This window comes from Rhinatrema bivittatum, chromosome 6, assembly GCF_901001135.1.
Source record: "Rhinatrema bivittatum chromosome 6, aRhiBiv1.1, whole genome shotgun sequence".
NCBI lineage: Eukaryota > Metazoa > Chordata > Amphibia > Gymnophiona > Rhinatrematidae > Rhinatrema > Rhinatrema bivittatum.
The window spans coordinates 321,115,373-321,128,168 of NC_042620.1; the positions used below are offsets into that span (position 1 = coordinate 321,115,373).

Here is a 12,796-nt window from a genome sequence, read left to right on the forward strand (position 1 = left end):
TCTATATTCTATTGCTGACATTTTCAGTCAAATGTAGAGATTTCATAGCTGAATTAAAAAAATATGCAAAATGATACTGACAAACTAGAAACCTGGCAACGGATCTAGAGATTGTCAGAAAGAAACAACTAAAAAACCACCTAACGATAAAGCACGCGTGTACTTGAAAAGGAACAAAAAATGTTAACAAAAAATACTGTTAAACAATGTTAGCAAATTATGAATGAAGCTACCATAGGTAACCACAAAACCAATCATAGGAAATGTTCCTGTAAACACCTTCCATTCATTTAAAATGAAGGAAATACAGACCAGTGACTACTTACATTGCTGTAGCGGCAGCTGTGCTTCCCTGTCACAGGGGACTGTCAGGCTGAATTAGTGACTTCAGTTAATGGTGCATTTCACTGACTGAGATGTATCTATCTGTCCCAGTCCCAAGCCTCTTAGCTTATTACAGAATATTTTGACAGTCGCTTGTACGTTGTGCTATTTTAAAGACTTTGCTTGTATACTGTTCTTAGAGTCCAAAAACTATAGTGAAATTTACACTTAAAAAAAAATTGTTAAATTGTAGCATTTAATTTCAAAATACTATTACATAAATATGGGTCTACCCTACCATATATTGTACTTAAATCCATTCCAGTTCATAAAACCTACTCTAAAATACTTACTCTTATTTTTCTTCTTCTTTTATCTCAAAGAAGCAATAAAACTTGACATATTAAGATCTGAGCTAGGTATTCAACTACAAAAGAATGCAGCCTTTATCAATATTTTGGAAATGTAAACAAAATGGGCCAGTACAAAAGAACTGAGTCAGGAGGCCAGAGGTGCAAAAGGTTTTGCTTTCTGCACCCTGTGGTCTGAGTTCAACTTTTCTGGGAGGAGGGCCCCGGCGTTCATCACCATATATCGCTGGTGAAGCCCAGCTCCCTGGAGGAGAGCGGCAGCAGGGTATTGTTTTCGTGGAACTCCTGGCTGCCTTTAATGGCGTTGTTGAGGGGCAGCTGCCCGTTTAGTAGCGTCAAGGGTATGTTGCAGTATGTGTGGTGGTGGTGGCGTGCCAAAGTGGCTAGCGGTAAGGGAGCTGCTGGCATGTCGTACTCGTACCCTCTGCAGTAGTGTCCCATCTGCATGGTGCCTCCGTGGTGGAAATCGGACAGGTCTGCTTGGGAAGCCTCCAAAGTGGCGGGCGTACCTGTCACGGAGATGGCGGGCACAGGCTGCAAGTCAGGGAAGAGACTCTGCTCCCCGCAGTCCAGGACCTGGCGCCGAGACAGCACCTCCTTTTTCTTCCCAGGCATATCGTACACCAAGTGCTTCCAAAACTTTGAATTCTGTTTGCTACTTTCTGGTCCCCGCCACTTGATAACCGAGAGCAGTTTAATGGTGTGCTTCAACGTTTCCACTTCATGGTAATTCACGTTTCCTCTCAACTCGGCACACTCAATCAAAATAACCTTGATTTCTCCACTGACTAGCATGTTGTGGAGTCTGTTTTCCAGCTCAAAAATGCTCCATCCTCTCCTGATGACATAGTCTCGAGTTAGCACAATAATAAGTCTTCTGCTTTGCTCAACACATCTGACGAGATCTTCGATGTAAGCTACAAATCACAGAAAGAGAGTGTGAATCAAACAGAGCAGCCATACTGTGTCTCATGCAATTAGGACTGCAGTCATGCATAGCTGAACCCCATATTTCTCTAGAGCAGATTCAGAAAAGTCATGCTGCTTTCAGAAGGAAATCAACTATCAAATTAACCTTTTAGAAAACATTTCTTTTATTTCTACGTCAGCTGCAATATATATATATATATATATTTTTTTTTTAGAAAAAGAAGCTATGTGCACTTTCGATATAATAATAAAAAAAATTAATAATAATTGGGATTTTTAGGTCATTTTCCAAATAAGGCTCAAGGTAGCATTATTAGTACTTCAGTCCCTGCTTCAAAGACCTACCTGAGGAAATGGAAAATAAATCGTCTTGCCTTTGGTCACAAAGAGCACTGGTGGGATTTGAACTGCTGGATTCCTCAGTCCCCCGCCTATCCTTCTAAGCCCTGGCCCAAGCCTCTTTAAACAGACCAAATTCCTATGCAAGTTGCTGCATTTCTTCTATTTTGGGCTATGATAGGGTAGGCCAAGAGTACACAAGTCACAAGAATTAATTTGCTGTGGCAAAATGTAAAGTTTACAGTGAGCAGAAAAATGACCTATATACACACACACAGCCGAATTTTAAATCCCCTGCACGCGTAAAAGTCAGGGGTTACGTGCAGAAGTGCCGGACCCAAGGAAAGGGGCGGTCCAGGGGGTGGGGAGGGGCGGAGCTGGAGGCGGCCAGTTCAGTGGCCATTTGCTGCTGTGCCGGGGAAGCGCGTGCTGGCAGTTGGCCGGCACATGCAAGTTGCTTCTGCTCCAATGGAGCAGTAAGCAAAAAAATAAAAAAAAGAAAGGGTAGGAGAAAGGGTTTATGGGGTGGGGAGGAGAGGGGAAGGGGAAGGGAGGTTAGGTAGGGGGTTAGGAAAGTTCCTTCCTAGTTTGCTCCTTAATTGGAGCAGACTGAGAGGGAACTGGGGAAGGCCGGGATGTGTCACCCTGCAGAAATTGCATAAGGCCGCCCGCACATGTGCGCGTGAATTATAAAATCCGACGCGCATGTGCGCTTGGCCTATGGATTTTATAACATGCACACCCATGTTATAAAATCGGTGCGTCCATGTGCACGCGCCGGGAAGTGCGTGCACATGGACGCACGCACACCTTTAAAAATCTACCCCCAAATGTTTTCAGTATCTTTATCTAGTAGAAATCTGATGACTATTTATGTAGATTAGTAGGGATGCATAACCTGGTAATAAGCTGGCTTTAATTTCTCTTCAGTTATTGCAGATGGTGCCATCTTGACCAGGAATCTGATTTTCGGTGATAATACAATAATTTTGCATCCTTGAGCACATGTCCTTGAGCACATCCTTGAACACATCCTTGAGCACATGTGTGGAAATGGGACCATTTGTGAACTTCATTAGGAATCAGAAGACTTTCAGCCACCTGGAAGGTACATAAGATTTTCTGTTCTCTCTTTCAGCTGAGAGAGCCTTTTGATTGACTGAACCCTAGATACAGAGTTAGACTGCATTGCTGTGGTTATCTATGGTCTTACTAAAGCTCCATTTCTCAAATCAGGAAGAAGTGTATTACAATATTGAAATCAGAGCTGGCAATGGTGCAATCCTGCAAATCCCTTGGGGGTGTGCAGTTAGTGGGCTCAGCTGGGAGAGGGAGAGCAGAGACCCTTGGGAAGTTTCTAATTCTTCCCCTGCAGCGAGTTAAAAAACCCCCCAGACAGAGGAGTATGATGGCTGCCCCGGGGAAAGCAAACAAGATGTGCTGAAGCTGGCATGTCGGCAGCCACTGGCTTCTCAGAGGGTGCTTTCCGGACTGAAATCCATTCTCAAGTCCCTTGCATGGGACTTGAGAATGGATTTCATGTGGGAAAGTGTATTCCTAACCATCCACAAATGGGGTTGATGGGAAAGAGCTGGTAAGTCACACATTTTTCAGCGGAGAAGGAAACGCGTCTGAGGTGGCTGACTGTGTAGGAAGTCACTGGGAGCTTTTTACCAGAGCAGGTCAGTATTATTCGTTTTGGCTGACCTGCAGTTCAGTACGTTCTGAAAGGAAGCGCCTCACCGAAACTGAACGCTATGCATTAGAAGTGCTGACAAGCCTGCAGTAACTGGCGGCTGCATTTCTACCTCAGCTTGAGGTAAGACTCCTTGGGGAACAGCTACCATTTAAGGTGAATTTGAAAAGGCTGACGCGCGCAGAAATTAAGGGATGTGCGAGAGTGTTGGGCCCGGCGTGTGCGGAGTGGGTTTTAAAATCTGGCCGGATACGCACGTGGCTGCCACTGCGCTCACAAATGAAAAAACTTTAAAATGGGGGCGGGGTGTGGCATTCCGGGATTTGACCATGAAATACGCGCATAAATACTTATGCGCACTGGCGCATGCCAGGGTCCCCTGCCGTGTAACTTGACTTCTGCTATGGATGACATGTAAGTAGTAAAAACAAAAAAAATATAAGCAGATCAGCAGATTTTTAAAGGTCAGGGCTAACAGGGGGGAAAGGAGGCGATTAAATTATGGAGGTTTGGAAGTCCTATCCCTTAATTGGGTGAGCTGGGAAAATGTCCATTGGCGACGGCGTGCGTGTCTTATAAAATCCCCCCACTTCTGCGGTAGAAGCGGCATTGGCACGCACAGGCGTGTGCCCACTTAAAACTGAGCGGACATGTGTGCGCGCTCAGGCTATTTTATAACGTGCACGCATATATGCATGCAAGTTTTAAAATGGCTGTGTCCCTGGGTGGGGGCCGACGAACGCCTGCGCACTGCTTTGAAAGTTACCGTTTTTGTGAGAGAATGCAGTTTGTGCATATTGAGGGAAGCAGCGTGCACTCTTTTCCGCTGGCAGGTCCAAGGTTCAAAGTTTGAATCCATGATGTTTTTAAAAGTGTTTGTTGTACACAGGGCTGGTGCTAGATTTTTTGCTGCCCTGTGTGAACAATAACTGTGCTGCCTCCTTGTCCCTTGTCCCCCAGTTCATTCATCTCCCTACGGAATCTAAACTTTAAAATCTGGTTCCTCCCTACCCAGGTCCACCCCCTCTCCTTTTGAACCCATGGCCAGAGACGTCTTCTCCCGCTGCGGGGCTGGGCTCATGAGAGGAGCAGCAATATTTTGCAGCTCTTACCGCAAGACTGGCCTCGCAACGGTAGAAGATGGCATCTCTGAAACGCTGCTGCTGCCGGTTTGTGCAGAGGATCCGCGTGTTGCTACATTGCATCGGGCGGGGGTTTTGGGTTACCCCCCGCCCAATTCAATGCTTAAATCTGAGCAGGCAAGCCTCCTTTAGGGTCTCCTATGCCATGGGTGGTCCAGAGCCTTTTCTTTACTTTGATCACTGGCAGGATGGATTCTGCCAGGCAGCCCCATGACCTCTGCTCTATTTTGTCCGCTAGTGTCTCCAGGTCGCTGCCCTCTTGTAATCACCGCCCTGTGCAAGTGCTCGGCTTGCACAATGGGGTGTGCCGGCCCTGTGTGTACACTTGGTCGGCCCTCAAATTTGCCACTAGCAAGTAGGCTACATGAAATTAGGCTTAATCAGAATATGTTTAATCAGATACTTTATGGGTAAGATGCGTTCCTGATCATGTTACGTGCACCGGCCGCAGAAGACTCGTGGCTCAGCCCCCTCACCTATTTCAAACTCATCCAGCATCTGGTCCCTCATCTCTGGCGGCATGGCCCGCGGAGAGACGCCATCCCGACCAGTGCCGCGCCCCTCCCTAGGCGCAGGCGCGCGCGCACAGCTAGTTCTTAAATAGGGCCTGCGGCGGGAACCTGGCCGCAGCCCCGGATCATGACGTTGGCAGAGCTCCAGTATATAAGCCCAGGCTCCACTCTCTCAAATTGCCTTTGCAACAGGTCCCCTCGCTAGTCGAGTACTCGTTGCCTCTTCAGATCCTGGTTCTTGATCCCGATTGCCTTCGTTCCTATTTCCTGTTACTGTGTTCCTGTTCCCTCATCTCTCCTTCGGATTGCTAACCTGCATTGCCTGACTACTCCGTTGCCTCTCTCCAGCCCCGGACCTCTGCATTGCCTGACTACTCCATTGCCTCTCTCCAGCCCTGGACCTCTGCTTGACCACGTCATTGCTTCTCTATAGCCCTGGACTTCTGCTTCGTCTCACCATCCTTTTGACTCTCTCCTCATCTAGACCTCAGCCTTGCTTGACACTGCTTCCAGACTGCCACAGCCCTGATCCCAGCTTGCTTAAAGATGCCTCTTCAGCCTTTGTCCTGGACGTGGTTCATTCAGGCTTCGGCCTGCTCTTGCTCAGGCGCCCTCTGTCAGATTGTGTTCCTATTGGCGCCCGATCTCCGGGACTCTGCTTCGTCCAGTACAGACTGATACCTACACTAGTTGCTGCCTCTGGGCTGACCTCAATCCACCCATCGACGACCACTTATGGAGGCCACCTAAGTCCAGCTGGCCCTGGCACCCAAAGGCTCAACCAGTGGGGAACAAGGGCTGGTATTGGTGAAGCGCCAGCTGGCCTCTGTCCGTCAGCCCTCTCTGCCTGCCGATGGTAGGGACCCGTAGGATCCCTCCTACCGGAAGTGTAAACCCCACCTCAGCCCAAGAGTCCACTCTGGCGCAGCAGATTGCAAAGGCCATGGACTCGGCGGAGCCGCGTGCCCTCTAGGCTATTCCTAAAGGTACAAGAACAGCAACAATTTCTCGAGGCTCTGGCCTCTTCCCTCGAGCATCTGTATACACGGCTAGATGCCATGTCCAGCAATTCAGTTCCAGTGATGGCTTCCTTTCTGCCTCAGCCGTCTACTTCCTCCTCCAGAGCCCTACTGGCCCTGTCAGCCCCACCTCATTTCAACGGTGACTCCAAACTTTGTAGAGGGTTTATTAACCAGTGCTATATGCAGTTTGCTCTTCAACCCTCCATCTTTCAAGATGAATTAACCAGTCACCTTCATCTTGTCTCGCCTAGAAGGGAAGGAACTGGCGTGGGCTTCTCCCTTATGGGAGCGATCGGACTCACTCCTACGGGAACTGTCTCGGTTTGTGACTGTGTTCCGGTGAACCTTTGATGATCCTGGGCGGCATGCCGTGGCTAGTCTACTACACCTTCACCAAGACCAAAGAAGCCTCTTTGACTACACCATTGAATTCTGGACTTTAGCGTCTGAACTCGCTTGGCAGGAGGACTGCCTGCGAGCTATCTACCTGGACGGGCTCTCCCCGCAACTAAAGAACGAGTTGGCAGCACAAAAGCTCCCTTCCTCTCTTGAGGATCTTAACGATCTAACACGCTGAATTGACTATCATCTCCAAGAGCATCACCGGGAGAATTGGATGCCCAAGAAACCCTCTCAGGTCCATTCTCACTTGCCTCATGCTACCAACCCTCCTACTGGTAGGAATTCTGCTGTGGCCGAGACTGACGAACCCATGCAGTTGGGTCAAGGGCACCTGTCCCCGGACGAATGCCTCCAGTGGAGACAAACAGGCCTGTGTCTGTACTGTGGAGCACCTGGCCATCATCTACAGAGTTGCCCAGACCATCCGGGAAACATCCCGGTCTAAGTTCAGTTTGGGTCCTGAATTTGGGCGCAATGTCCCCGGCCTCTCAACTATCCATGCCTGTTACTATAGTCTGGGACACTCGATCATTTCCTGTCCTTGCTCTGGTGGGTTCCGGAGCAGGTGGTAATTTTATCCATAGAGAACTGGTTCAACTCCTGGGTATCAATACCCGTCCTCTCAAGACTTCCTTGTGCATTGCTTCAATCTGTGGAGAACCGTTACCTGGTTGAGTCTCCTTAACCACAGAGCCAGTTTGACTTCTTACTGGCACGCTCCACTCCGAAGAAATTGAACTTTTGGTTCTAGAGAAGTCCATCCACCCGGTAGTTCTGGGACTACCTTGGCTCCAACATCACTCTCCCCAATTCGATTGGGGGTCTCTCCAGCTGAAAGAATGGGGTTCCGCCTGTCACCAGACTGGTCTTCATAAGTGGCGCCCCTCACCAGTGGTTCCTCTGGCATACCTGCTCCCTACGCAGATTTCGAATACGCGTTCTCGAAGCAGAAGGCGGACCTCCTACCTCCTCTTCAGAAATTTGATTGTCCCATTGATTTTCTGCCTGGAACCATGCCCCCCCTTCCTCCCCGAGGGTGTACTTATCCTCTGTCGCTTTCAGAGACCAAGGCCATAATGGAATACATCCGGGAGAATCTTGCGAAGGGGTTCATTTGCCCCTCTACCTCCCCTGCTGGCGCAGGGTTCTTTTTCATCATCTGCCCTTGATATTTTAATTGTTTGATCGGCTACACGGGGCCTCTATCGTCACCAAGTTAGATTTACGTGGAGCCTATAACTTGGTGCATGTTCGCCCTGATGACATCTGGAAGACTGCTTTCAATACCAGAGATGGACATTACGAATATTTAGTGATGCCCTTCAGCCTTTGTAACGCACCTGCAGTTCTCCAGCGAATGATTAATGAAATCTTCAGAGATCTTTTGTACATCAAAGTTGTGGCATACCTGTATGACATTCTTATCCTCTCCAAGGACCTGGCCACACACCGTACCGATATTCGTACTGTATTTCAATGTCTTCGGGAGAAAGCAGAGTTGCTTACCTGTAATAGGTGTTCTCACAGGACAGTCCTCACATATGGGTGACATCATTAGGATGGAGCCCATCATGGAATACTTTTGTCAAAGTTTCTAGAACTTTGACTTGGCACACTGAGCATGCCCAGCATGCCACCAACCCTGCATCCAGCAAGGGTCCCTCTTCAGTCTCGTTTGTAGTAAAAGTACGAGCGAAAAAATAAAATAAATCGTAAGCAAACCCAACTCCGCGGGATGGTGGGCGGGTTTCGTGAGGACTAACATCCTGCTGCCTGTAAGAACACCTGTTATAGGGAAGCAACTTTGCTTTCTCACAGGACAAGCAGGATGATAGTCCTCACAGTTGGGTGAATAGCGAGCTGAAGGTGCCCGAGTAAATGTACCAAAAGCACCCAATGACGTGCAACAGGCACAATAACAGGGATGGGTTTGGTCAAGAGGGCAGCCTGAAATTCCCAGGTTGTTAGTTCCTCCTCTAGAAGCGGTGAGTGGTTGGGTAAACCCCACCCCGGCCGAGGTGGGGAATCTGACAGTACTGAAAGGAAGTTGAGATGGTAACCTTGAGTCACTGCAGAGAGGACCCATTGATCTGTAGTGATTGTGTGCCAGGTGGCGGTGAAGTGGCACAAGCGGCCGCTCACTGGCAGGGATGGTAGTGGAAGTTGACAGTTGCTCTCTAACTGGGAGTCAAAACCCCGAAGCAGGGCCAGGCTGCGGAGCTGGTTGGGCTTTTTGAGACCTGGATTGACAGGCCTGATGTTTTTGGTATGGCCTGGTTGGGCGACTGCGAGGGGGAAGGATAATACCTATGAGGTTTATAGGTTGTTCTCTTGGCCTCTCTTCTGAACAGCCATTTAGAAGTAGAGGGAAAATCAGAGAATACAGCAGAGAGCTGGCACAATGTCTCGTGGTGGTCCTTAAGCTACGCGACAGTCTCCTGGATCTTATCCCTGAATAAATTATCGCCTGTGCAGGGGAGGTCCGCCAACTTCTCCTGAACTTCGGGTCATAAATCTGAAGACTTCAGCCAGGCCCATCTTCTGGCACTAATTCCCACTGCAGACACTCTAGAAGCAGTGTCAAAGATGTCATATGCAGCACGGACCTCATGCTTGTCAGCATCGAGGCCTTTCTTGAGCATGGAGTTTAGCTGGTCCTGAAACTTTTCTGGAAGGGAATCAAAGAAGTCTTGCAGCATCTTGAAAAGGTTTCTTGTGTACTGTGTCATATATAGCTGGTAGGCAGCTACACGTGAAATCAGCATGGAGCCATGGAACACTCGATGTCCCAAGGCATCTAGAAACCTTTGTTCTTTCTCGGGAGGTGTAGAAGAATGAGGCCTAGGTCTCCTTGCTTTCTTCTGAGCGGACTCCACTACTACAAAATGGTGAGAGAGCTGGGTCTTGTGGAACCCAGGAGCTGTTTGAGCCAAGTAGGGCTGGTACTGGTGAATGGCCAGCCGGCCTCTGTCCATCAGCCCTCTCTGCCTGCTGATGGTGGGGACCCGTAGGATCCCTCCTATGGGTAGCGTCAACCCCACCTCGGCCCAAGGGTCCACCTCCAGCGCAACAGATCAAAGGTGCAGGGCAACAAATCCCCCCGCAATGAGACACGCTGGCCTAATTTAGGGCCTGATTCGTGAATTTTCAAACAGGTCACTGAATGGACAAGATACCAGTTAATTTTAATCAGATAAACCTAAATGGGTAGATTTATAGTTGAAAATTTCAACTAAATTTGAACCAGTCATAATTTGACCAACTAGATTGGAAATGTGACTGGGCTGCCTGCACAAAATGTAGCCAGTAAGTGGTGAAAATCAATACTAACCTCCTAAGTCTTCCTTTAAATCAGTGATAGTTGCCTAACTTTCTACCACCAACCTTACCCCACCCTTAGGCTTTGCCCAGAATTTGAGCGGCTAAATTTAGCCGTATGGTGAAAGGTGGAAAAATTTAGTAGCTCAGCCCTAAGCTTTTCTTTTCCCATAGACACAAGGAGGCCAGTAATAAAACTCCCCTCAGAGGCTGCAGAAGTAGTTATGAGACTGTAAGCTCATTTTCAAAGGGAAATTGAAAATCTGGATGGCACTTAGGCATGGAAGTAGCCACGTCCTCCTGTGCCAGCATCGAAGCAAGTGCTGGAAATAACATGCAGAGTTTTTTAATGGAATCGCTAAGTGCAATTTCTCTTCCCTGAAATGACTCCACCCACTGTTCCTCACAGGTAAGAGTACATGTGCTGTATCAATGTATGTGTTTTTACCCACATGGTGGGGGGGGGGGGGGGGGAAGAGAGTGCAATAATCTGCCCATGATTTTATGTGGGCAAATGCAAGTTTATCCTTATAAATTGCTCTGTTATTGCCCCCAGAATGGGAAAGGCTTAGGGAATCAGGTCCCTTACTGTGAGCAGGAATGTGGGGAAAAGGGCTGGAAAGAGAAAAGAAGTAAAAGAGGAAATCTGGATTAAACGCCCTGAGGTTGATTCATCTCTGTTATAACTCCAAGCCAAAAATATCATTTATAGGTTGAAATTTACAACTTTACAAAGTGAAAAGAGGAAAAAAAGGTCATTAGCTGCAGTACAGTCTCCCATTAAAGATGCTTTTCTTAATTAAAACAATAAAATAATTGATAAAATACCAAGGACAAGTCAGGATGTAATTTTGCATTACATATATTAATTTTCTAATAAATGTTATGCAACTGATACAAGCTTTATGCTATGAAACTTTTACCCTTACAAATAATACTGTTGGGCGTTATGTGGGCCAAATAAGAAGCAATGTTATGAGGTCACTTTCAGCTATTCTTAGTCTCATTTCGGTATGATGTGCCATGAAACCCATATGGTCCCCACTGATAGGTTATTATGCAGCTTTCAGAAAGACAAGCTAAGAAGGCAACTTGCAACATTCAGAACCATTTGCGTCTACAAATCTAAGTCTGTGTTTCATTGTATAGTAGACTGCAGGCATAGGGAGGGTAATTTTATAATTGTGGGCAGGGCTAAAATCTGTGTTTTCAAAGCAAACTTAAGCACCTAGGCCTATCTTTGGGACTGGAACTTCTCACATGTATTTCTTCTCCCGAGAGAGAGAGAGAGAGAGAGAGAGAGAGAGAGAGAGAGAGAGAGAGAGAGAGAGAGAGAGAGAGAGAGATTCTATCTATAAGACCCTCATACTAGTTAAGTATTTAAATCTCTACAGAAAGGCTGCCTAATAGGTCGAGGTGAGGTGTTAGTGGTGGTTTCAGGTTTAGGGGCCAATTTTGCATGTAGCGTGAGACGTACGAACAGCACAGTACGGCTTGGTGAAGATTTGACATCATTTGAAGTGAGGAAAGTCTAACAAAGATGAAATTTAGTACCATGCAAAGTACAAAATTTCATCTGTTAGAATTTCCTCACTTCAAATGATGTCAAATCTTCACCAAGCCGTACTGTGCTATTCGTACGTCTCACGCTACATGCAAAACTGGCCCCTAAACCTGAAACCACCACTAACACCTCACCTCAACCTATTAGGCGGCCCTCCTATAGAGATTTAAATAGGTGCACACAGTGAAGCCCTCCCCAGAGGCTCTCACCCTCCCCCCTTAGCCCAGAAATAGCCAAAATGCAATTATAAAAATGTATCACAAATTGTATTATGGCCATTTCAAGCATATCGCACAGCTTAGTGCCAGGGAAAAAGGTGTAGTTATTTCTGGCATTAAGACTGTGCATTATGCTATCGCATGGTGCAATATGTCCCCTAATTTTACTAATTCCCACCCAAAACTCCTCCCTGATTTTGCCCCCCACCCAAAAATAAATTTGCATTCGTGCTGTGCGCTACAGCATTTTTCGAATGCTTTAACACCATAGCACATTTTGAAGAATAATGTGGTTAATTTGGGGTTTTCCCCCTGGGGAGATGCTGTCCAATGTGGGTGCTGTGAGTGCAAAAAGTACTCTGGAGTCACTTTGGTAGTGTCTAAAATCAAAGTCTTTACAGTTAACACTGGTGATGAATGGCACAAACTCGAACTGCAGCACCACAGATTTCTCTTCTCAATTAATTACAGACTCTCTTCTCTATCAGATCGATACAGTAAAGTGCGGCCGCGGTTACCCTGCTCCTAACTCGCCTTCTACTCACTTTCCGGCCGCGTTAGCCCTTCCCGCGATACACTATCCCCTTTAACTCATCCCTACCGCCTCTTAAAATCCCCGGGTAACCCCTTCCGCACGCGGCATGTATATTAAATGTAAATGAGCGAATTAGCTATTCCCTCCCATACAGTAACGCGCGCCCCGACTATCGCTTTTTTACCCTGCCGTTTTGCCGCGCGTTTACCCTGCAAACTTACCGCCTACCCTTACCCCTGCGTTAGAAGCAGGGGTAAGGGTAGGCGGCAAACTTTCCCCCAGCCCCCTCTCACCTGCCCTGGCGCGTCCGGTCTCCGGTGCAGCCCCAGTCCTGTCCCCTCCTCCCGAAGAAAACCCCCCCCCCCCCCGAAAAAAAGTAGCAAGAGAGCGAGGGGAGAGATGGCAATCCTACGCTCGGGCCTG

The 12,796-nt window shown here is 47.6% G+C and overlaps 1 protein-coding gene across 1 annotated transcript in view; it reads right to left on the reverse strand.

Moving 5' to 3' along the window:
- Nucleotides 1–829: 829 nt before the first annotated feature.
- IL1RAPL2 (interleukin 1 receptor accessory protein like 2) overlaps nt 830–12,796 on the reverse strand; it is an 842,791-nt gene continuing 830,824 nt past the window's right edge. The window contains exon 9 of the mRNA XM_029607582.1: nt 830–1,612. Within this exon, the coding sequence (XP_029463442.1) occupies nt 909–1,612 (704 nt within the window). The 3' untranslated portion in view covers nt 830–908. The remainder of the gene's footprint in view (nt 1,613–12,796) is intronic.